The sequence below is a fragment of the Ciconia boyciana genome, chromosome 2, assembly GCF_034638445.1.
Source record: "Ciconia boyciana chromosome 2, ASM3463844v1, whole genome shotgun sequence".
Classification (NCBI taxonomy): domain Eukaryota; kingdom Metazoa; phylum Chordata; class Aves; order Ciconiiformes; family Ciconiidae; genus Ciconia; species Ciconia boyciana.
Window position 1 is genome coordinate 71,417,205 of NC_132935.1, and position 25,401 is coordinate 71,442,605.

Below are 25,401 nucleotides of genomic sequence, written 5' to 3' on the forward strand. Positions count from 1 at the left end.
TTGATGAAAAAGCCATGACGTTTCTCCCTCCTGGGTTTTTAGATCTGTGCACTCACAGAAAGGTTTCTACAAGGGAGACAGTGTTTTGCATCCCCTCTCGTGTTGCTTGGCAGGACCAAGTCATCAGCAAAGGTCAAGGTGGTAACCTGGTTTTGCCACATTGAGGCATTTGCTCTGGTGGAATTCATAGCCATCTTTTTCTAGGTTGCAGAGTAATGGATCGATTTGGTGACATTGGATCCCCTTGTTTGACTTCTGACCTTGATGGTAATTGCCTCAGCATGGTCCTTTTTCAGTTGCAGATGAGTGGTGGCACTTCCAGACCAATTTTCATCTTGACCACATGCTCAGATAGTTCTTTTTACTTCAGAACCAGAGGGTATGTTCATGTGTCACTGAGTAGGAGGCCTCAGCCGGTTCTGTGAATACTGCCCACAAGGGTTGTGGTTTTTCTTTGCATATGGAATGATGCGTTGGAGTGATTTTACCTTCTCAGAGCATCCAGGTTCAGCTATAAGGCCTCTTTGTCACCCATCAGCCATTAAGAGGCCAAGCTTTTGTTACCCTGGTTGTCAGAATCCATGGAAAGAGTATTAAGATGGTTGATCAGATTGTGATAGGTCTCTCATTTTTGCCACATAACTTGGTTTCAGTATCAAAATAGCTCTTTGTTCCTTGATACTACCCAGTACATATGTTGCCATCCGTAAGTCTGCTAGTACCAGTTCTTTGGCGGTCTGCCTGTACGAGGTCTTTTAAACTTACTTGGTCTCGGTCAGGTGCTGAGGTTTTACTTGTTTCTTTTATCTCCTTCAGAATGTTTTTAGGTGTTATCTGTTTAAAAGGCCAATTTGTCCACTTCTCCAAGATTTTGAAACTTCTCTGTGCTGAGTTTGTGCTGTACTGTGTGCAGAGTGAGGTTTCATACTCTGTGCAGAGTGAGGTTTCTCACTCTGCCACTTGGACTTTACTGACTGAATATACTGCTGCATACATCCGCAGACAGAACTTTTATTATTTTTATTGGGATATTTTGCATAGGATAATGCTCACGGGGGGCATCGAATCTCTTGACCAAGACGGCTGGTTGCCACCTGGATGCTGATGTTGCAAACATCCCTGCAATGGTGTCTTCAGCTAGATGGATTGAGACTCCCCAAACTGTTGTTCTGGTGAATTCTTATAATCCACCTATGTGACTACTACAGTGTATGCATTATCAGTTTTTGTTTATTATCTTAAACTATGTAAGAAACACATCTATGAGCAAAAGACAGCCCCACATGTCCATCCTTGCATAGGCAGGAACAATTTCCACTGCCCATATAAAATTGCGCATGATTTGATCAATTCCTTAATCGACAACAGGAACTGCCTGGGGAAATCCCTGGCTGTGCACTGGATCCTTCACCCCAAGTGGTTAACCAATATACCTAAAGATACAGATAGCATCTATCAGCTTACAGAGCAGAGCTTCTGCGTATCGGCAGGAGCTCCCTGCGGAAACCTCTGGCGTGGCCCCAGCTGCTGGGAGAGCTCCTGCAGCAATCAGTCAGTCGTTTTGTTGTGAAGTGGCTGGCAGACCAGTTGATCTCCTCATTGCCAAGCTACCCTAAATTTCAGCGAGTTACTTCTTTGCAGATCCGTCTGTTGTTGCAGCTCTGCAGTGATTAGCTGGAGAGCTCCTGGACCAGGCAGTCAATGAACAACTGTCCTTGGCATGCACGCAGGCAAAGCCTTCATATCCAGCTGCACCACAACTGTAACTATAGAGTAAACTTGAATTTCATCATTTTATCTAAGCTATAACTTAAATTCCATTTCTTTTGCCACAATACCCAAACCATTGACCACTGTTTCTGCCTTGTATCCTCCACGGAGGAGCTCTCACTATTTTCTCATCCTCACATAGGAGTGTTCAAAAGCGTGATTTAAAGAGCAAGAGGTAATGGGTGGCTTCCCAAGACCCTGCCCTTCGGGGGGGGCTTGACCTGTCACTTCCAGGGCACAGCATCCCTTTGAGCAAAACATGCTGTTATGTCAGCCGTCTTCTGGCAGCTCCTATTTAAGCGACAGGATCAAGAGAAGGCCAGACCCTCTGGGCTGCTCCTCTTTACCTGCCCCCCTTCAGGAGCACTTTCTGAGGGAGATTTCCCTTTTCTAGCACTCAGTCCAAGTTCCATGAAGTCCAGAGTGTGTTTTGTGTTTCTCTTTGCATTGCATGCACCCAGGACAGCAGCTGTATTACACAACAGACGGGTCAAACAGAACAGGTTTTTTGCTTTTATTGAAAGCACAAGATGTCTCAGGCTGTTTCCTTACCTGCGTCTAAATGTAGAAAGTCGTATTAACACAGCTACTGCCCTGCGGGGTATGGACTGGGGATGACTTGGCTGTGAAGTGGTGAAACCCATGTGTGTAGCTATTCCCAGGGCACATCCCACTAGGACTCAGACGGGGCTGAAGGCTTCCCTGAGGGACCTTCCCTTCTCAGATGCCTGTGAGGCAGACACCTCGAGCCCCATCCACCAAACCCAGCACCACTACCACAGCCCCCAAGTGTGAGTTTTCTTTTGGAAAGGAACCCGCAGCCCTCCATTCCACAGCAGCCCTAGGACACCCCTTCCAACCTGCATATTACTAACTTTCAGGAAAGGCTGTGACCCTCAGATGTGTGAACCACCTGAACAATATATGCATTAAAAAGAAACCCCAAACTCCAAGACTTGGGACAGAGTGGTAGTTTTAAACTGAAGTTATAATAACAAATCTGAAGTTATAGTAACAAATACCAGCTCTCGTTCTCAGTTTGATAACAAGCTGTACTCTTTTCTTAATTTCTAATATTTCACAAGGATGGCACTCTCCATGTGAAGGTGAGGAATGAGTAAATACAAAGGATTGTGTCAAATACAAAGATATGAAGGATCTTTTATGAAAGGAACAAGGACCCCCACCGAGTGTCTGAACACTGTCCTAGAGCAGCTGGGTTGTACTTCTTCAGCAGGAAAATGAGCAAATCTACACAGGGAAATGAAAAGGAGCTGATGTGCAGAATGAGACATTTAAGGGATTCTGGAGGCGGGCAGAATACCCTACGTAACAGGCAGAAGGCATTACCCCAGTCTTTCAGTGGAATGGTCATCTTTAATCACTCATCTTTAGTTAAATCTGGTGCACTTACCTGTTTAACAATGCTGTTCTTTCCGAAGAAGGAAAAAACTTTCCAACATATTCTATTCTCAGCACAAAGACCAAAGCTTTTTACATGCAGATTTAAAAATTGTTCAATTTGTAAAACCTTAGAATTGTGGAATTTGTGTAGAAAGTTGGAATAAAATAGTAAATTCCACTCCTCCCACCCACCTTGGCCAAGTTACACAACAGTGCAGAAATATGTAAGGGGTTTTATTAATTGTTATTGTTTAACAGGTGAGTGACCATTTTCATAACCAAAAAAAGTTCATTAAATATTTTGAAAACAAATTATTCTTGCATTCTACGTATATATGGGCATTTCCACACAAATAACCAATCCAGAACAATAGTTGGGCAAGATAAAGCTCACAATAGAACTTTCAACTTAACAACCTACAAAGGGGGAATGTTTCAAAAATAGATAACACACGAACAAACATTAGTTTTGGTTGAAACTAACAGGACCGATGCTTCTAAACCAGTTACACATTTTTAAAAATCATCCTCAAATAACTCTTCAGTCTTAATATACTGATCTGCAAAGTGTCCGTGAACAATAGTTCAACAATTAGTTGTACAAACAATTGACACTTCTAAAGAAGTGAAAGCAAATATCAAACATTACATTGCATCCAACCCTGTACAATCGAGCACTTGATGCTTCAACTTACATATTTATACTGAAAAAAAGTATTTTACCCTCGCGATTACATTTCCTTTAAACATTTTGAATGATGTCAGTGATGAACCATGAAAAAACTGAAAAAGCATTAAATGTTTGATCTTTTAATATTAAGAACTAACGAATATGTACAAAGTCAAGGCATGAGTCTTAAATACATTGGCATTGATTCACTGGCTGCAGTTTGTCAGCTGAGTTGCTTACATATGCAGTAAGCACTGCCTGTACATACATATGAAATGTGCCACAGCTGTGTGGTTAGACACTTTCCACATCCTGGAGGAATTACACACAGCGTAATTAGTTGTTCAAACTAATTTGCTCCAGGGCAATTAGGGCACGTGCATACGGCCAGCTACAGCAGCTTGTCTGAGGCTGTCACACAAGTAGTAACTCAACTGCATTCTCATCTCCCAGCCTGCATATGCATGGCGTCCAGACGATTTTGGCCTTTCCAGTGTTTGTGATAGTATCTCTTTTTTTTTTCAGGTCTGTCTACTACAACTTTATTTTAAAAATTTTTTTTTTTTAAAATCAGTGCATAAGAGACTAATAAATCAATACAACAGTATAATTAGCACCACCAAGGTGAGCAAAATCACAACTGGAAAACTGAGTAGTTGGGAAACATATTCTGTTTAAGAATTTTGTTTCATGTTAGATATTTTTGCTGAGTAACTGGATTAGGTTGCACTCACTACTTCAAAAGATTTATCTGCTGTCTTCTGTGCCCAAACTGAAATGAAACCAGAAGGAAATAATAAAAGAAAAACTGACATCTGCTGGAGTTCTCTGTTAAACTTGGATGGGCATTCACTTAGCTGGATTGCTTCTGGGCCATGCAGCAGCGGATTGCCTAGAGCAAACATGTTTGTCAAGTCTAGCTCTCAGTAAATAAAGAACTGCTAATTAAAGAACTGACAACCTACCAACACTAATCAAAGTCAAGCAACAGAAAAGACCAGACGTTATAAACAAAAGGGCAAACACTGCCCCTTTGAGGTCAAGGCTGGATTAGAAAAGAGGAAGAAAAAAGTTATTCTCCAAAATACGTAGCACATTCGAAAAAGAAGGTGGTTCCTACTGCTACAAGGACCCAAAGAATACTCAAAGTTTTAAGGGATTTTAAGCATGGAAATGCACTGGGGTATTATTTTTATTACATATCTAGATCTGTTTATTTTACTGTGCTAACTAAAGTATAAAGTCCCCTTTCTTAAAAGTTTGCAAAGCTTGTGTATCTGTAGGCTTTCATGGTCATGTGCATGTGAAGTGGTGAACCATAAGCTCAAAATTCAAGAGTCGTGGAAAAGCATACTTCAGTTCTGGGAGAACTGAGACAGTCAGGGAGGGAGGTAGTGGCTACCAGGGCAGGCTGCATTTAGGTTCCTATCTCTGAATTACAAACAGGACCTGTCCAAGGAACAGAGCCAGGTGCAATGGCTGTAACCCACGGAGGTTCCTGCAAGGTAACCAGGTAGCAGCCAGTGCGCTGGGATGCAGAGGCAGCAGCACGATGACATCTATAATGGAGGCACACTGTTGGGTTACAACTAAAACCCTGACTGAGAGAAAAACCTAAGTATTCTTAACATATCTCCAGTATGAGAATACAACTTCGAGTTTATACACTCTCTAGTATTCACACATGGATTCCTAGCTGCAATGAGACTTCCGTCAATCTGTTTCTTTATGTGTTATTTTAATTAGCATCTTTTGGATGTTTCCTTTGTAAAGTACTATTTGTATATTAAGCTGGAAGACAATGCAGGACTGATTAATTTGAAACATGATCATACTATTCCCCCCCTCAGAATACTAATACATACATTTATACAAACACACATTCACACATACATTTATTTATATAAATGTATGTATATACCCATAGGATTTACGTGACAAGCACCTTGCTCAAACATGGTCTCTTCCAAACACCTGCCTCAAAAATCAGTCTTGCTTAAACAAACAAACAAACAATTTTAAAAAAAGATAGCGTTGAGACACCATGTAAAACATCAGGGATAAGGAACACAATGTGCTACCCCACTTGGGGGAGACAAATCACAATTCTCTGTTGATGGAGTATGACCATCAACTCGGTAAATCACTCTAAATGGAGTTCTGGTTTTGCTGCTTCTGATACCTATGGAAGCTGGCATATCTCTATACTACACTGCAGCCTGCAATACAAACACACTCACAGAGTTTAAGAGCATGCATAGCTCACTGGAGCATCTGTTGTTAGACAGTGAAAGGAAAGGCACCAACACTACACATGTCCCATGCAACTACAAGTGCAACAAGGAGGAGAAACAAAACACAGTAGGAGAATTTAACAGCTTCAGACTACAACTGTGATTGTCCCTACTATGCATGGTGGATCACGTGAAATCCCATTACTTCCCCTACTTATCGTTTTCCTAACATGACCTTTTCTGCCCTCTTGAACTTTTGTAGTTCAATTGCTAGTTCCCAGTATCTCAGATACAGCCACATAAGTCTTCCATTTTGACTTTTGTTTCTGTTCAGCAGATTGCCACAGTAGTTATCATGTTTGAAAATATCTTTCAAGCCACTTTCCATATGTAGAGACATAGCAACAGGATCAGTTGCCGCTTTAACTAGCAAATTTTTCTCTATTTCTAGTCTCTGGCTTCTGGGTACAACAAGACTGCAGTAGATGTCCTGTCTTTCTTTAAGTCCCTCTTCAAATTCTTTTAGTAAAATGTTGGCTCTCTTTTGCCACTCTTCTTCCTTTGCCAGACAACTCTGGTACAAGTTACCTGCTGCTCCTGAGTGCAAAAGGACTTGTTTTTCTCGCTCTAACTTCTCCTGCTCCTGTTCTAGGATCCTTCTTTCTTCTACTAGTTTGCGACTCTGGGACACGAGGGCTTCACGGTAACTCAGGGTTCTGTTGCGTTCCTTTTCAAGCTCCAACTCCAAGTGAGCAACTGTGCGGCGATTTTCTGTGATTATATCCCGGTACTTGGCTTCCAGGTCTTTTTGCAAAGATGAATGTTTTTTATAATATTCTTTTTTTTCTCTTTCTATTTCTTTTTGACATTCTCTGGTCCAGATCCAACCTATCATATATAAATGAGACTTCAGACATGAGTATAACACATATAACAGCGATGGGTATGATTAATTACCTATGCCTCTAAAGAAGCTATTAAGTGGTAAAAAACTTTCTTTCCTGCCCTCCCCATTGATATTCACTTCTATTCATGCCCCACAAAATGTATTTCTGTGGGTCCATGTTTCACACTAAGTCACTTTAAATGATGTTTCCTTTGAAGTAAAATCTCCCCTAGTCTTTTATTGCTATTAAAATTGCCACTTCTTGGATTAAAGAAGGAAAATAAAGTTATGGGAAAATAAACTGGAGGTTTCCAATGCAGGAACTGCACTGAGAACTTTTCAGGTCCAGTAAATAAATATACATCAGCAGCTCCTTGGGTTGTTACCTTTGGGCTGTCAAGCACGTCATATGTCCACTCTTCTGAGAGAGCTTTGTAAACTGGAGCTTAGTAAATATGGATTCAACTCCATGTGTGAAAAATGACCATTGCCTTAATGCTATAAACAGTGCTTACTGTTTATAACATCACAAATGAGCAGACCAGAGGAAATGCCTAGATGGGGTATCACTGTATCACTGCACTGCTTCAGCGGTTCCCCTTTGGCTGGCGGGTGAGACGCCCGAGCGCGGCCACGCACTCCGGCTCCAGCAGACAGGCCTGGGCGCTACTTACGGAAGGCGGCCAAGCCCAGCATGGGGACCAGCAAGGCGTAGTTCCATCTGCTGCCTTCATCCCCGGGCTCTCGTTGATTTGGCAGGATGTTCCAGTTGGGAGGGTCATTTAAATTATTCATGAAGGCACCTTAGATTTACGGGAGAGGAACACGGCCTTAGCAGCACGCAGAGGAGTAGGGCCGCTCCGCAGCCACCTCTCAGCCGGACCACGGCTAACTCCGGGACAGCTATTTCTGCCCCAAACCCTCAAACGGCGACCCCGTTACTTGGGAACTTTGCGCGGCCGCGCCTTCGTCCAGCGAGAGGCTCCCCGGCCTGCTCCGTAACTGCCGGCCCGGGCGCGGCCGCGGCCGCACCTCGGCGGCCCCCCCCGCGCCTGGGCGCTGCCGCTGTTACCGCCCAGCCCCTTCCCCGGCCGGCGGCACGGTAGCTGATGTCGCCGCCACCCCCAAGGCCTTCAGGTCCCTCTGCGCTGCAGGCCCCGACCCCGCCAGCAGCCCAGCGCCGACCCGGGGGAGGGGGGGAGCGGGCCCGGCGGGGCAGGGCGACCGTGTCGCGGAACGGGACGGCCACCTACCAGGGGAGCGCGGAGCCGCGGCGCAGCGTTACCGCTGTCACTTACCTGCCGGCCCCGCCCCCTTCTGGGCTAGCCCATTAGCCTAGAGAAAGTGGGAGAGAGCCCGAGGGGGACAACAAATGGACTGGCCCCAGCCCTAAGGGCTCCCGGTCGTCTGGCCCCGTCCCAGTCCGCTCAGGTGGCGGGACGAGGGGGAGGTTTGGGGGGGACCCCGCATGCAAGCACGCACTCACTCAGCCCGTGACTCCCCCCCCTCCCAGCACAATTGGTCTCTCCCGCCGAGCCTTGCGGGTAGCGGCGCCGTTAGCGGCGGTCTCGCGCATGCGCCCTTGTTCGCCCCTCCGGGTCCGTGTGAAATGGCGGCGACAGTAGCGGCTTCGCGGAGCTTGGCGAAGCGCTGGCTGCGGCCGGCGTCGCGGGCGGTGAGTGTCTGTCCTCGGCCCACTCTGTTCTGCTCTGCCCTCCCGCCGCCGTCCCGGCAGAGGGGAGAGGTCAGGCCGCGGGGCTGGCGCGGGCAGCCCCTTCGGGAGGGAGGCGGGCCGGCTGGGCCTGGGGACCCCGCGCGTCTCCTGCCCCTCCCCTCAGTCGCGGCGGGGGAGCGCGCCTGGCCCCGTCCTGGCCCGCCCTCCCCCGCGGCCTGGTGTGCGGCGGCCGGCGGCGGCCCGTACCCGCTGTCTCCCCCGTGACCTTGGCGGAGGAGCGCCCGCCCCGGGGCGGGGAGCCGCGGCTGGGCTGCGGGAGCGGGGCAGCCAGGGCCGTGCGGGGCCTGGTGCCCCCTTGGCAGGCTCAGGCCTTCCAGTTCTTTTTTTGGAGCGGGGCCGTCCTTGCTACTCGGCTCCTGGGGCAGGTTACTGGGAGGTAGCTGACTGCGGGTATGGCTAGGCCGCTCCTCCTGGCTTGGGAAGCAAGTGCTGTAGCCTTAGGCTATGAGCAGGCTCACTGAGGGACAGAGGAAGGCAGCGGGTACGGGGTGTGCAGGGAAAGGCTTTGGAAGAGCCTGGCAAGTGCAGCACCTTCTAGGTCGCAGCACCTGGGTAGAAAGCTTACTGTTGGCCCCTTCTGCACCTACACGGGAAGCTAGTGTATATCTGCGTGTCGCTCAAATCTGGCTAGCAGTTCTTCCTAGAAAGTGTTTCTTAAAGGTTTGACAGTTTTGTTTTAGCTGATCTGTAAGCTGATCTTGATGAAGGCTTGTTTTTCTCCGTGGTGAAGTGGGGGTTTTCAGTTTCTTTCTGCTGTTTTCACCATATGCATCCATAATGAATTTGGGATTACACAAGATAAATGTGTGGGATGAGGATCCTGTAAATGCAGCTGTAGTTGTCTTATAAAGCAAGTGCAGGAGAGGCAACCTACTGAGAGGGAGAAGGGCTTAAAGAGTGTCATTATGTTTTAGATGCCAGTGAACTGGCCCTGACTGGACCTTTAACTTCATAAGGGCCATGATGTTCCTGGTAGCATAACAATTCAGGATTACTGTGGTCAGTGTTTCCTTCAAATTTAGTGTAACATCTTTTGCTGCTTTGTGGAGTTTTGTTCAGACTCATTCTGAACAAAACTTAGTGGCAGCAGAAATTCTTAGGTATAGGTTTAACAAAAAAGTGTATGTGGATGGGAATAGCAGTTCTGAAAACTGTTTTGTGGAAGCTTAGGTGGGAGAAGAAAATCTGCTAAACAGTTGTGTGGTTTTGGTTTTTTTATATTATATTTCTAGAGTCCTCTGCAAAATATATTTGATAACTGTTTATAGTGACTTCAGCAAATAACAAAGTTTTTAAAAGGAAATTAGTTGCAAGGCATTGTGGCGGAATTCTAACTGGAGATTGCAGCAGGCTGTTTACTCTGAGGGGAGAAAAAAGAGTCAATTTCTGTTGGGGCTTTAGGGCATAATCACAGTTTATAGCTCTTGGGTTTGGTTTTTTTTTGGTGTGTGTTGTTTTTTCCCCTCAGTCATTTGCACTTTCTTTAAGCAATACTAAGGATGTACAACCCTGTTTGTTGTGTGCTGTCCTTACATACAGTAAAGATTTTATTTGAATTGCTTTATGCAATAACCAAATGTATTGTTTACCTGTGAGAAATAATTTATTGCTGTAAAAAGAGCTGTACTGGTGCTGGAACAGCATTTTGGAAACAAGCAGTAGTAGTATATGCAAGGGAATGCATGGCCACTATGCTTAAAGTGTGCAGTATAGCCTGCCACGTCAATTAGAGTTCTGCTAGTCTAACTTCAGTTGCGCTCAGGCAGAGAGGGTGGAAAGCACCCTCTGTGAAAGCAGAGAGGACACCCCATTTTAGCCTGATCTGCGATTGTTGAGAGTGCTATTTTGGAGATAAATGATATCTGATACTTAGGTTTCATCTGGCTGTTGGTGAACTAGTTGACCTGATTCTGTATGTGAAATATTAATGAAGATGATTAATACAGGAATTAAGATGGGCATGGAATTGCCCCAAAGTGTGATAACACAGCAGGGTGGAAGGGGGAGAGTAACTGCCTGGAGGAGGGTACTAGTAGAACTCCTTATGAATAGGTATTAAGACTGATCTTGTTTAAAGATGGCTGTAAAAGCCAGAAGTGTGTTAACAAATATGATGACACATTAGATTCACTGTTATGCAAGAAGATAATTTGAAGAAGCTAGTATAAGAGACGATGAAACTAGGCCAAGTAAAGTGTACTGTAGTTCACTTCAAGGATGGGGAAAGAGATGGACATTTGGAAGTGAGAGGGTTAGCATATTATATGGTGATTGAGCCATGACTGTAACAGTTACTGGAAAAGGCAAATACCACTCCAGTGCATTTTAGGATATAGTTCAAATAGAGCAGTGCTGGTGTCACCACACAGGTCATTAATATGGCTTCTTGTTGCTGTTCTAATCAATCATACATGCTCAGTTAGATGTATTTTTCTGAATGATGTAAGGAAGGAATACCAGGTTCCAAGAAATCGGAGATTTATGCTGTGGAGATTAAGATTCTGATTGTTTTAACCTACCAAAGCAAAGACTGGATACAGGGTAGGTTTGGGTGGTGGGGTTTTTTGTGTTATTTTTGAACATGCCAGGGGAGGGGAAGTAACATTACAGAAGGGGGAAACTGTCCCCTTGTGCTTCATTTAGATATTAATAAATGGTTCTAAATTGGCCACTAATTAATAGAGAATGAGAACAAGAAAAATATCTCTGGCTTTTGAAGCAATGATGAACTGGAACAGCTTTCCCTACCACCTAGTTTTTTTATCTTCATTACTCTTGACCACTTGAAATAATTCAAATTCTGAGGAGTGCTTGACATGAGAGGTATTTTCCATTAATTCCTGTGGTTCCCATAAAGCTGTTGTCTTCTTTGTTTATTTATGAAAAAAGGCAATAATATTACAGCATTAATTGCAAACATATTATTCTGTCTGTGCAGCCTCGGATAGTTCTGAGAGACTGGTTAGTGTTAGTGAAGTAAATAACAGATAGTCTGTGACACCCTGTTACTTGCAGGCTGTTCTCTCATCCAGTCAAAACTTTTTTTTCTTTTTCTTTTTTTCCCTGGGTATGAATATAGGAAAGCCAGAACTTCATTGCATGTAGCTCTAAAATACATTGATACAATATTCTTGAATATGTGGTTTCAGTGGTAAGTAAAGGTTTTTTATAAATGTAGGGTAGCCAAGAATGCTGAAAGTCTTCCTTGTGGAAACATTTGTTCTATAATGGTTGTCTTGGCTTCTTTCCATAGTGGCCGGCAGCATGCCAGACTCTTGCACGCAACTTACACTTCACAGTCTACGGGAAGAAAAACGCTTCTACAAAGGTTTCTGATTCGGTATGTTTGTACTTCTTTATATCTTAAGTAATAGATTAGATAATACACTTAACGCTTGAGAGACATGAAACAACCAGGTATTTGGCTTTGAGAGGAGTGTTGTGTTCAAGTATGTAGTGAGATTGAGTTGCTGAAATGCATGGCTTTTTTTTTTAATGATAGTTTCCACCCAAGAGAGTATATAACAGATGTAGCATTTGCTGCAAGAGTCTATTAAGGACACTAAACCTACACTGCTTGTGTCTCCATGAAACTTCAAGTCTGACGTAGCTTGAAATATTTGTGATCATAACGAACTGACTTATTTTTCCAGATTTCTACCCAATATCCAGTAGTGGATCATGAATTCGATGCAGTTGTTGTGGGTGCAGGAGGAGCAGGTCTGCGGGCTGCATTTGGTTTGTCAGAGGCTGGATTTAACACAGCATGTGTTACAAAGCTGTTTCCCACCAGATCTCATACTGTTGCTGCACAGGTGAGAAATGAGGTAGAATAAATGTTTAAAAAATACCTGCTGTCAGAAAGCTGATTTGGATATGCACATGAACATCATGTTTCAAGGCCACGCTTCCTTTTATAAATATTATGTATTTAGTTGAAACTATTTTGGAGGGTAATATACGTTTAGATTCTGTTCAGTGCTTTTTCACTGCGTTCAATGTAACTTTGCAATTCATTGATATGCAAAACAGAACAAAATAAGAGCCATTGTGAAACTGATAAATTGCACAGGTTTTTCATAGCCATGTTAAATCTGACTTTACTGTTTTTCTTGTACACAGAGGCATAAATGGTATGTGATTTTTTTTTTTTTAAACAGAAATGAGGAAAACTTACTAAAACTGTACTTCAGTAATATAATTCCAGGAAAATGCATTTTCACTTTCAGGGAGGAATCAATGCTGCTCTGGGAAACATGGAGGACGATAACTGGAGGTGGCATTTCTATGACACAGTGAAAGGGTCTGATTGGTTGGGTGACCAGGATGCCATACACTACATGACCGAGCAAGCCCCAGCGGCGGTGATAGAGGTGAGACACTGGAATTGATGTCAGCTCTAAGTATTTATGACACAGACTAGCTTCCAAAGAGATCTCCTTACTAGGAACATAGTAAAATAACTCATTGGATTGTTATGCACAAGAGTTTCTGATGCTTGTATGTGTGTTCAACAGCTGGAAAATTATGGGATGCCATTCAGCAGAACTGAAGAAGGAAAAATCTATCAGCGTGCATTTGGTGGACAGAGTCTTCAGTTTGGAAAAGGAGGACAGGCTCACAGATGCTGTTGTGTTGCAGACAGGACAGGACACTCGCTGTTACATACTCTGTATGGCAGGGTAAGCAGCTGTGAAGTAAACTTGGTTTGGGTTTTTGTATTTGCAATTAATGATCCCCCCCGCCCGCCGAAGTTTGAAGAAAAGAACAAACAAAATGTGTAGCTGTTCACATATCAATGACGAATCCAGGGGAACAACTGATAACAATTCTGGATTTCCTTCCTTCCTGAGACAATGTGGAAGGATGTAGCCTAGGTGATGCTTGTTTTTTGTCAGGAGCATGCAGAAATAGAATAAATGGAAAGATTGTAATTATAACGGCTCTTGTGAAGACAGCAGATGTTAATTAGTGTACTCTGTTAGCTTTGTGGTCTGGAGTAGTTCTTCACTGCTAATACTTCTGTGTCTGTTAACTAGACCCAAAGAGAATTTAAGTAAACCTTCCCCAAAAACTTTTTTTCAAAAAAACCTGACACAGCAGCATTAGGGAACTCTGAAAAGAGGTACAAGGCAGCATTTTCGTTCACTCATCTTCAAACAGGGAGCAGGGGGAAACAAGAGGTGTAAATGCATGAAGGCCTACTGTGCATTTCTGAGCTTGCTCTGTGGCAAGTAAGTGACTTGGGTTCCAGCATCTGTTTCAATCAATTCTACAAACCATAACTGAAGAAAGATTTGGTTATTTTAAAATGGTAGTAAGCTACTTGAAACCTGAAATTAAGTACCTAGTAGCTAATGTTTTTTTATTTACTTAGTAGCTAGCTAATTGCTCTCCTTCAGGTTCATGCTATACATGCTGCTGCAATACAAATGCTCAGTGCTGCCAAACTGGTCTGATCCTTGAGGGCATGAAAGAATGTTTGACTTGTTGCCCGCTGCTTCTGCTGATATACTAGGCTCCCGGAGATGCATTCCGCTTCTTTGTGAGGGGTTAAGTAAAATGTGCTTGTACATGTATCAAACACCGCAGCTGACTAAAGTGTTGCCAGATGCAGAAGGAAATAACAAGCCTTGCTGACTAGCTATGACTTCTCAGAATTAAGTGGTTTGGTAACTACTTGTGTCTCTTTAAGCTAGAATAGGTTCATTAGGAAATTTCTACAAAGATTTGTGAGGAAACTGGCTTCCCCGAGAATTGGTGAGGGTGGTTTTTATCCTGATACAGCCAATATGCGTTGATGGTTTTGAAAAGAGGTTACTTCGGTTTCTGGATTTTTCTTAAAGTTCCTTTTTTATTTTCCTCCAGTCTCTAAGATACGATACAAGCTACTTCGTTGAATATTTTGCTTTGGACCTACTTATGGAAAATGGAGAATGTCGTGGTGTTATTGCCCTCTGCATAGAAGATGGCACTATACATCGTTTTAGAGCAAAGAACACTGTCATTGCCACTGGGTAATGTAAGATTTATGATGAAGGACAGAAACTTGAGTGCTACTAGTTGGAAGTTTGAATCCATAGTGTGGAGATGACATGTTGACTTGAAAAACATAACTTATATGTTCATCTCTGCCCCTCTTTGATCAAAAGCAATATAACTGAATTCAGTCTTTCCCTCTGAAAGAAGGCACATACTAATTTTGTGACCAAGTGTAAATTTAGTACAAGGTCTAACTTTGAATTCTAGAACAATGACTTAAAGTTGGAATGTGTAAGAGCAGCATGTATGGTCCAAATGGCCTTAGATTTTTAAAACGTGCTGTTTAAAGCAGACATTGTTGCAATGCTACCAATTTGTGTATATCTGTAGGGTTCCGAGTTTTCTGTAGGAAACAGCTTTTCTCAAAATTCTGGAGAACCTATTACATTAAGATACCAACACTATAAGTCTGATTGTTGTAGGATGAAATTATCAGAAGAGGAGTGTAACAACATTACTTGGTTGCAAAAGTTTGTATATGTTTGTTAGAATACTATATGCATTAGTCTTTTGCTGCTTATGGCTGTGTCCTATCTGTTTCGGTATCCAAAATATTTATAAACGTATCTGTCAAAGAAAAATACTTACTTTGGTTACCGACGTAATTTGGCTTTATTAAAGCCGAGGCTGTTTTCATACTTGCGTACTTTGAGGTACATACAATACGTAGATCGATTTTTTTTTTTTTTTTTTTTTTTTTTTTCTCTGAGAATTTGGCCTGAAATTGGGAGTATTGGCAGTTCTCAATGTTGGAAGCTAACCTATTTGTTTTAGGCCTAAGAATTCATGTTTAATACCTAATTTTAGACAATTAAGTTCTGAAATCTAAGAGTACATAGTCAGGTCCATATCGAGGATATAAGCCATTGTTATATGCTATTTTTGATAATAGCATATAACACTTTTGCTAGTAATAGTTCGAATGAAGTCTAATGGTATTGGATTGAGAGAACTTTCTGAAGTAAGTTTTTTCTGGCAAAAAGGCTTCTGATAGTAACTTAACTATCCTGCTTTGGAATTGTTATTCTTTTTCTTGGACCTTCTGTCACCAGCTGTTTTTCAAATATGGTTAAGCATAACAGGGCAGTATCAATTTTGTTTTCTTTTGGTTGAACTTAGTAGAAGAGATGGCAGAACTTACGCATCTTGCTTATTAACCTTCTGCTCTATTTCCACTGTTGTGCAAAGAGCATAGTTGAGTAGTATGTTCTGGTGATTGATTGTTTTGGACTGCTAATTCTGTTAACTTTTGTGTTCTGTAGTGGGTATGGCCGCACTTACTTCAGTTGTACATCTGCTCATACTAGTACGGGTGATGGCACTGCTATGGTCACACGAGCTGGTCTTCCTTGCCAGGACTTAGAATTTGTACAGTTTCACCCTACAGGTACAGAATATGAAATAATACTTACAACATTACTTTTAATTATTTGAACAGGTTTTTTTGTTGTCTTAAAATGCGCTCAAGTAAGTTTGCACTTTTCTGCAGCACTTCATTAGTTCATTAGTTGTTTGTGACAGGAGCTCAGGCTTGTCTGCAACTGCTGTGGAATATAAATCTGAGAGTAAGACTTAGAGTATGAAAGAGAGGTCTCAGCTGTTCTAATTTAAAGGTCAGTGTAAAATATTTTAAGGTGCTGTTTTTACCATACTAACAGGTTTTATGAATTCCAAGTTGAAACCACTTCACCTCTTAAACTTACATTTCCTCTTGTCTTTAAAGTATTAAAGGGTTTGATATTAGATAGAGGAGCAACGGGATAGATGCAAATGTTAGTGAGTTATGTACTAGAATCTCTTGTGGAAGTGGGGTAGTTGAAGTAAAGATATATATTTAGGACTGTAGTTTCACAGCACAGGATCAGTATCTAAACTGTGGACAACAGTGGTCACAGACTAAAATGAAGATCTGCTTTTTTGGTTGTAGCTAAATAAATGCTCAGTTTTAACTTGAGATAAGTGGTGGTTTTTTTTAATAGTTCACTTAATGTTATGATGTTATCCTTGTTATATCATAGAGATCCAGTGTTCATTTGACTTAGCTAAGGTTTTTCTAGTCAAAGAAGCTTCACTGCTTGTCTGATAATTATGTTAAAAGCTATGGAATTATCAAGTGCATGAATTGTTTAGCATTTTTGTTTTCTATGATGACCAGTGCTGAAGGCTAACAGGTAGGCCTCCCTTCTCTAAAGGAAAAGAAAACTGAGTAAGCTTTCACATTCCACACAATTTGAAGCCATCCTCTACTGCCTTAGCACAGGAGAAGAGGGAACAAAGATGAGCAAACTGGCTTTGAGATAATCAACTTCTGGTTTACTTAAAAATCTTGAACAAAGTAATTGCTAAAGGTCTACAAAGTCTTTGTAAAAGTCTCGTTACATATTTCTGGGTGCAGATCTCTTCTAGTTCCAGTATTTTAGATACCAGGGGTGTTCCAAATCAACTTCATTACCTTCCAGGAAGAGTGTTTGAAAGGAATAACAATACTTGTTTCTGAGCAGTCTTGGGGAACCGTTACTAGTGGTATGATTAGGGTGGAATAAAATCCCGTGTGACTTGTTTGCATTGTTTTAAGAAGACCTTGTTTATTCAATCCTGGTCATTGTGATTATGAAGCTGTCGAGAGAATATCTCATTTGATGGTTATTTTCTTTCTTGACAGGTATCTATGGGGCTGGCTGCCTTATAACAGAAGGATGTCGTGGAGAGGGAGGTATTCTAATTAACAGTCAAGGTGAAAGATTTATGGAGAGATACGCACCTGTTGCTAAGGATCTGGCTTCCAGGGACGTAGTATCTCGTTCTATGACCATAGAAATCCGTGAAGGAAGGTTAGTTAAATATTCTAATGGAGCTGCAGAATGAATACTTAATCATACTAGACTATATGTGGTACAATAATTCATTTGATAAACACCTGATAATTCACGGGAGTGAGCTTTAATAACTGTTAGCTGAACACTGCATGTAGGGCAAAAATTTTGCTTGTTAATTCCAAATGATAGTAAAAGAGAACACAAGATGTTAGGAGTATTCTGTTTGAATTTGGTGCATCTAGAGACAGTGGCTCAAACAAGTTTAATGTATATGCTCTTACTGAAAATAATGGAAATAATTAATCAAGAAAACAGAGCACCAAATTATCTTCAATTCTTATATATTTCTGAAGTGATATAGTGGCTTAAATACTGTGAATTATTGTGAAAAAAAAGCTGGGAGGTGAAAACTACACCTTAAATTCTGGCAGGTTCAACAGTCTTCTCAAATATGCTAGGTATTAATTTTTGTCAGATAACCTTTAAAAAAATGAAAAGCTAAAATTTTTCACAAATTAAACAAACTGGATTAGAGATATTACTGGTGTTTGCAGAATTCCTGTTATGTGTTCCAGTGTTGACGTGGTGGGTTTTGGTTTTGTTTTTTTGTTGTGTTGTTTGTTTTTGGTAGGGGTTGTGGTCCTGAAAAAGACCACGTGTACTTGCAGTTGCACCACTTACCACCACAGCAGCTAGCAACCCGTCTCCCAGGAATTTCGGAAACAGCTATGATATTTGCTGGAGTTGATGTCACTAAAGAGCCTATTCCTGTTCTGCCTACTGTGCATTATAATATGGGAGGTATTCCTACTAACTACAAAGGACAGGTAAATAATAGATCACTTCTAGGATTTTTTTTTTTCAGCATGATAATAGGAAATGATTTTCCAAATATAAAAGCATTAACAATGTTTTTCATAAATGCAAGGATGCTGAATAATAGTAGCTTAATAATAATATTATAATAATGTCAGAGTACTTAAGACACACAATCTGGTTTGTTTTTGTAGATAGGCTGGAACATGGCTCTCAAGCTATCTGGAGATGGGAGTTCCAAGAAACATCTAAAATGAAGTTACTGTTATGTCTGACAACAATTCTCTGTTTATCAAGTTGATGATAATATATAGTTGAACAGGGATCAAAATCGGGGTCTATTACAATCTGTAACTCAAGTTAATGTATATTAATTCTCTGTACCTCATGTAATCTCTACACTAAAGCAGATTCCTTCAACTCATACTAGTTAGAAGTCAATGTGATGGTGTCAGCTGAATTTTTCTGTTTCAGTGTATTGTTAATTTTTTAATGTAAAATTTTGCCTTAGAAGTGTGTGCAGATGAGATTTTCTTCCTGTGCTTTTCTGACTTGCTGCAGAATTGCGATGAGGAGTATGTGGTTCTCTTCTTTAGTTATGCTTATGAAAATCTTAGGTTTTAGTGCCATCTGTATTTACATAGTATTACTACTTACCCTTTAGAACTAAGGTATTTATGGTTTTAGAGTTGGAGAAAACTTTAGATTTCTGTGTTTCATCCTTACATGCACATGGCCTTTGCAAATAAGGTTTGCACTGTTATAAACGGTTTAAGAAATGCGTATTAATTGACTGTCTGAAATGATAGGTGATTACACATGTGAATGGTGAGGATAAAGTGGTACCTGGTTTATATGCTTGTGGGGAAGCAGCCTCTGCATCTGTGCATGGTGCAAATCGACTTGGAGCAAACTCACTTCTGGATTTGGTGGTCTTTGGTCGTGCTTGTGCCCTTACTATTGCAGAGACGTGCAAGCCTGGTAAGTCTCACAGTTTGTTTAACTTTTTTAGAGACATTTGCCTTTATGATTACATTTCTGCCCAACAAAGAGTTGTTGCTACCTAATTCAAATTCAGAATGGTAGACATAGGCTCTTATTTGTTAGAAAAGGCAAAAATCGGTGTTTATGCTTTTTATAGGCATGTTCTTTGTGATGCAAATGCTTGTCATTTAACATTTGCTTTGTGAGTTGATGATCTTAAAACTAGAATTGGGTCAATGCTATTGGCAAAAAACAGTTGAGATTTTTCACAAACTAACAAAACAGAATATTGAATAAGAAGACTGACTTCTCTACCCCCTGCACTGCATCGTCTACATCAAAACGTAGTCTGTCTTATACTTGGCACTTTATTATAGTGGAATTTGCTTGTTGATTTATAAGGTGGACTGCATATGCAAATGATAAGAGATAGATACTAAAAACCGTAATATCTCATTCCCTGTACGTGGATTATCACTGCTGAATGTTATTTTTAAGTAATCTGGTTCAGCAACAGTTAACTGAGCTTAAAAAAAACACCCAACCAACAGAATACTTTGAGGCAGTTACATTGCCAGAGCAGCTCAAGTCCAGAAGTGATCATCTGTATTCTCATTGCTTAATGTCCCAATTAATAAGACTGTTTTTTCAGTCTGATTCTGCTCCAAGTGCATAGAGTAATGGTTCCTGATGGAATCAGCTTGGATCTAGCAAAGCCTATTGGCTCTGGCTTTGTGCAAACGCTTATTTGGATTAGTCTTTCTGTGGCTCCTTTGAGTTTGAAGTTGCAGGAAGGTTTTTATTAGTCTGAATGCAAAGCTACATGAGAGATGAAATGTGCTGGTAAAATGCTGTGTTTGGTTCGTTACCCAATAACATATGGGTTCCAGTATTAGAGGTAAGATGCAGAGCTCGTGTAACTGCCAAGCATATTAACTGATCCCTCGTCCCTTAACAGGTTCAAGAGAGGGTGGGAGGTCTGGAGGTGAGGAGACAAGGAAGTATAGGAGAAGGTGGTAAGGAGCCACAAGCTTATTCCATAGTTGAGAAGAATTTGCATCATGTGCTGTTTTTAGGGAATTAACAGAATAATTTAGCCAAACTGATAAATTCCCTACTACTTATCACAGGAAAGAATGTGATTCATATATTCCGCTGAGAACTCTATTTTTAAGTGTACGAACACTATTGGTGGGAGTTCAGGAAAGTTACAGTTAACCTGTACCTCAGAGGAAGAAAACAGATTGTGTTTTAGTCAAATCTGACTTTTAGTAGTTGCCAGTCTATGAAACTGCCAGAAACCAAAACCAAGCCTGACCTGCTAAACTTACTGAAACTTTCTTATTAGGAGAGCCAGTTCCCTCCATTAAACCAAATGCTGGTGAAGAGTCCGTTGCTAATCTTGACAAATTAAGATTTGCTGATGGAACCATAAGAACTTCAGAGGTGCGACTTAACATGCAGAAGGTAAGCCTGGTGAAGCTCTAGAGTATGAGGTGGGAGAAGCTGCAAGCAAAGGAGGTGGTTTGGTCACTTTGTGAAGTATGCTTCAGGATTTGCTTTGCAGAAGTAAGAAGCAGTGTGAGAAGATTGTGCGCAGCAAAGGCTGTATTAGTTTTGTTAGTTTCTTCTTCCCTTCATGGTTATTCGTCTTGGGTAGTTCACCTGCTGTATAATAGAATGGGGTTTCCTCTGTTTGGGTGAAGAGAAGAATGGTTTTTTTTCAGGCTGCAGACATGTTTGAAGTCAAAACAGCTCTAGATCAAGCTCTGTTGGAACTAATGAAGTTATATGGGATATTATGCATATGCAGCATATGAAACTGATTTTGTTTTCCTATCTTGCAGACAATGCAAAACCATGCTGCTGTATTTCGTACTGGTTCTGTACTCCAAGAAGGCTGTGAAAAACTTAGCCAAATTTATAGTGATCTGGCTCATCTAAAGACATTTGACAGAGGTAATTCGATAGCCAAGAATATACCTTTGCCAGAGTACTCTCTGAGAAAAGTGGTTTTTTTCTTCTGTAGACCTTCTTATGTGTTTCTTGAAGCTTTGGCTAAAGACTTTGACCACTTTGAATCTTGCAAAATATTTTGTGGAGCCCTACTTGCTAAACGTGGTAATCAGTAAAGTACTTTATCTTACTGGTCATTTTCTGGTTGCATACTCTTTCAAAGAAGCAGAGACTGAAATTAGATTTAACTGTATAAGGTACTAACTGCTGTTCCCTCAGAACATGATGTGAACATGATTTGAAGTTGTTCAAGTACTAAGATGAACTTTGGTATCTTCTGAAAATGCCAAGGAGTTACAAAAAGGTAGCAAGACTATTCATAGGCTGAACACTCAGTTTTCATTCTTCAGCTGAGCAGATAGCACTGCATACAGATACTGCCATGTCTTGCAGTGCATCTTAGGAGAACTTGGTTAATTAAGTACAACTGATCATGTACCTTTTGTCCACTCACGTTTTGTTTTTTTCTCCTCAACTACTGCTATCGGACATGTATCCTAACACTGAAAGTAGAACTGGCTTTCTTGAACAGCTCTCACCAAGCATGCATCAAGAAAAGTGTTCTTGATGCACTTTAGTGCTTAGTGCTACAAAACAGTAGCTTAGAAAGTAGGGACCAAAATGAAGATACATTCATGTAAGTGAACTTGGGTCTACCTTGGAGATACTTAAATGAAGAAGAACCTTGTATAACTAGCAGGTTCTTTTTTTCCTCTCTCTGAGGGTGGAAAGGAAGGGAAAGCCCTGTTGTCTGGATCTGCTAGGGATCTACTTAAAGAGCTACCATCTAGCCAGATCTTGTGATCCAAAATAAGGTACGGGGACTTAGTTGGAGGTATGGTATAAAGCAGGCAAGAATCTATGGTGTAATTTTGTCTCAGTAGTACACACGCAACAGGGACACCTGGTAGAACTACTGAAATTTTCTAAGATTCATTACGATTGTTATGGTGTAGGAATTGTTACTGAGCCTCACAGGCAATAGTAATTCAGTATTGCAGAGTACTGTGACTGCAGTAAGTAGAGCATTGGCTAGTTCAATTCTAAGTATCAGCAGTAGGACGGAAGTAAATTGAGGAGTAACTTGTTTGTAGAACATCTTCCATAGTATTTTAATATTTTACTAGGTATTGTGTGGAACACTGACTTGGTGGAGACCCTTGAACTGCAAAACCTGATGCTTTGTGCTCTACAAACCATTTATGGTGCTGAGGCTCGCAAAGAGTCCCGAGGTGCTCATGCCAGAGAGGACTATAAGGTATAAATATTTTCTGTGACCTGGATGTAGGATTGAATTTCCTTGTTATGTGTCCTTGGATGGATTATTTAAAAGTTGTAATTTCTTCAAAGGACAGTCTTCAGAGTCTTGAGTTAAGATTAGTGTAGTACTTGTTTGGGGTTCCATCTGCTCTGTTTTATCTGTTCTTATTTGTTATATATAAAATAACAATACATGCAATATTGGGTAACAATCTTGAGAGAAGAGTAGTTCCATGTGTGCATCCAAATGATTAGAGCAGTCTAAAGCAGGACTGTAGTAATAATAAGGTCATGAATGCATAAACAGGACTTCAAGCAGAATAATTCTTCTATGCAAGGAACATTACCTTAAATACTGAGGCTTGACAAGGGCTTTAAAATTTGACATGGGCAATGTTAAGATAAAGCTTGCTGGCTATTAGGAGACACATTGTATTACAGTTGTAATTGGAATGCAACTAATCTTGTGGTCATAAAGTAATTTGCAGATGCAATTTCTGGTCTACACTAACCTAATTTTATCCTTAGTTACGGATAGACGAGTTTGACTATTCTAAGCCACTCCAAGGCCAACAGCGGAAGCCATTTGAGGAGCACTGGAGAAAGCACACCCTTTCATATGTGGATGTCCCATCTGGGAAGGTAAGTTGAGCCTGATGCTTGAGGGTCTTTCTCACGGTCAGCAGACAGCTGCTCTCATAGACAGCTGTTGATACCATGATAATACCGCAAATGATTGTCACTGTCTGAGGTACCTGATATAGTTTAGTGTACTTAAAGCAAAAAAACCCATCAAATGTTTATCCTCATTGTTGAACAGTAGGCATAACTGGGAGAAGTTATTGTTGATCTTTGGGAAGTGACTTTGCGATTGGAGCTGGAATTGTTTTTCCCCTTGTATCAGGCTAGTTCAAAAGCTTTTTTTCTTTTCCCCTGATGTTGACAAAACCTGTTGTTGGTGTTTAGCATAAAGTTTTTATGGTATTTCAAAGATAGAACTGAAATCTGACCCTGTAAAAATCTCAAGTGTTGTTTTTTGTATCCCATTCTCTGAATCTTCTTTGTTTCCTTTCTCCCACTTCCAGCTTCCTTGAATCTAGTTTGAGGACAAGTGAGAACACTTCACTTCTGAATAGCTGCTGTGGCCAGAAAGATAGAGTGACACAGTTCCATCTCCTAACTGATCCATTGGGTTCTCCAAGACTTTCCTAGCTTAAAGAACTAGGAACGAGCAATCTCAGCCAAAACTTTACTTTCGTCCAAAAGGTGTTTTTAGTGTAGTAGTCTTCTGATACCATTTCTGGTCAGGCTTTGCTTTTAAGGAATGCAGTCAGTGGTAACTTGGTGGAACTTAAATGTTCCTTTTAAGTTACTAACTGTTCATTTTCTAGGGAAGGAAATGAATTAGGAGAAATTAGGTTAACATCAGTAAAGTCATTCAGTTATCCATGTTACTCAGTCATTCCTGTTAGCTGGGCTGTCTTGTTTAGATACCAGAGGTTCGTTTGTCTCAGAGTTCTTTGTTCTCTCTTACTTTAGGTTACCTTGAAATACAGACCTGTGATTGACAGAACTTTGAATGAAGAAGACTGCTCAACTGTCCCGCCTGCTATTCGCTCATACTAGTAACTTACATTGAACTTGCAGTCCTCTCCCAGAGGGGGTTAGTGTACATAAGCATAGCGCAAGCAAATCAAAATAGTATTGTCACTGTCAATTAATGGAAAGTGCTGACTAAACTTTTCTCCAGCTTGTATTCTGCTGCGGCTTACTGTACAATTATGAAAATGCAACACAGGACAGCTTATGTTCTTATGTTCTTCCACCCATCTGTCAAAACTGACAGGGAAAACACAAAATGTGTCTAAATAAAGTGATTATAAGTCTTGTATTTGTTTGAATATGCTGTTATGTATACAGTTGCAGTGAATTTATTTTGAATGTATAGTTATTTTCATATTTTAAGAAGAAGAAAGGCATTGCAGTAGTGTTAGACAAGATTGAGATGCTGGATTTCATGATGCAGGGATTTAAAATCAAGCATCATAACTGCTGATTGTAAGTAACATGAAAGAAAAGAAAATGATGCACTAGTAATTACAACTTTGCTTTTTCTAAAGCTAAAATTGTAAAAATTGTCATACTGTTGCTTTATTGAAGGAGAAAAGATGCTTCTACTCCAGTTACTTCCTCCAAAATACACCATGAACAGAATATAATCTTAATAGCTGATCTCTACTATCTCTGGAATTTCTGAAGCCATTTTTGTGGCACGTCCTGTGCGTGTATTTCCTAGACTGTCTTTTCTCTCAGAGGAACCAAGGGGTGGTTTTGCAGAAGACTTATCTTACTTGAACTTAGTCTGTTTTAGTGCTAAGGTGTAACTTGTAAGGCATCAATAGAGCAGTTCCTAGCAGCATTTCTGCGAATAGCTCCTAGTTCTTGGAGGACTGAAGTGTAACTATAGAGATTGCAACTGAATGGAGCATTTCTTAATTTCTGACAGTTTTTTTTCTCAACTACTGGATGTTTGCTGTTCTTGGAAAAAAAGAATGTTGGAAACACTGAAATGGGGGGATGTTGCTGGTGGTGGTTGGAAAAACTGAATACACCATGTTTCACTCGTTGTGTTTCTGCATCTTGCACCAGGGAGTTGAGCCTGGACTCGCTGAGAAATGCAGCATGTCGAAGCACTACCCTTGCATGGGCAGGAAGGGAAAAGGGGACTAGATCTCAACCTGGCTTTCTTAATAGGAAGAGCCCTGACT

General features: G+C 41.1%; 2 protein-coding genes across 4 annotated transcripts; one reads left to right on the top strand and one right to left on the bottom strand.

Annotated features, from left to right (window-relative positions):
• Positions 1-2,957: 2,957 nt before the first annotated feature.
• CCDC127 (coiled-coil domain containing 127) lies at positions 2,958-8,835 on the bottom strand. 3 transcript variants are annotated; one of them, XM_072852953.1, is made up of 3 exons: positions 8,451-8,835; positions 7,639-7,767; positions 2,958-6,966 (listed from the first exon to the last, which is right to left on the bottom strand). In XM_072852953.1, the coding sequence occupies exons 2-3, from the start codon at positions 7,757-7,759 to the stop codon at positions 6,293-6,295; spliced, it is 795 nt and encodes a 264-aa protein (XP_072709054.1). In that variant the 5' UTR covers positions 7,760-7,767; positions 8,451-8,835; the 3' UTR covers positions 2,958-6,292. The 3 variants fall into 3 exon arrangements, with proteins under 3 accessions (XP_072709054.1, XP_072709053.1, XP_072709052.1); XM_072852952.1 differs by lacking the exon at positions 8,451-8,835 and adding an exon at positions 8,263-8,438; XM_072852951.1 differs by lacking the exon at positions 8,451-8,835 and adding an exon at positions 8,218-8,263.
• SDHA (succinate dehydrogenase complex flavoprotein subunit A) lies at positions 8,496-24,522 on the top strand. The gene is made up of 15 exons (XM_072852950.1): positions 8,496-8,639; positions 11,953-12,039; positions 12,353-12,514; positions 12,929-13,072; positions 13,217-13,381; positions 14,568-14,716; positions 16,004-16,128; positions 17,404-17,572; positions 18,189-18,384; positions 19,183-19,354; positions 20,706-20,824; positions 21,205-21,316; positions 22,501-22,631; positions 23,162-23,275; positions 24,173-24,522. The coding sequence occupies exons 1-15, from the start codon at positions 8,574-8,576 to the stop codon at positions 24,257-24,259; spliced, it is 1,998 nt and encodes a 665-aa protein (XP_072709051.1). The 5' UTR covers positions 8,496-8,573; the 3' UTR covers positions 24,260-24,522.
• Positions 24,523-25,401: the final 879 nt, after the last annotated feature.

Excerpts from the sequence above, each read along its gene's own strand:
- CCDC127 (XM_072852953.1), bottom strand. The coding sequence starts at position 7,759 with ATGAATAATTTAAATGACCCTCCCAACTGGAACATCCTGCCAAATCAA. Across the intron at positions 6,967-7,638 it reads GCTGGGCTTGGCCGCCTTCC|GTTGGATCTGGACCAGAGAA; the intron begins GTAAGTAGCGCC and ends TATATATGATAG.
- SDHA (XM_072852950.1), top strand. The coding sequence starts at position 8,574 with ATGGCGGCGACAGTAGCGGCTTCGCGGAGCTTGGCGAAGCGCTGGCTG. Across the intron at positions 17,573-18,188 it reads ATAGAAATCCGTGAAGGAAG|GGGTTGTGGTCCTGAAAAAG; the intron begins GTTAGTTAAATA and ends TGTTTTTGGTAG. Across the intron at positions 19,355-20,705 it reads TGCAGAGACGTGCAAGCCTG|GAGAGCCAGTTCCCTCCATT; the intron begins GTAAGTCTCACA and ends CTTTCTTATTAG.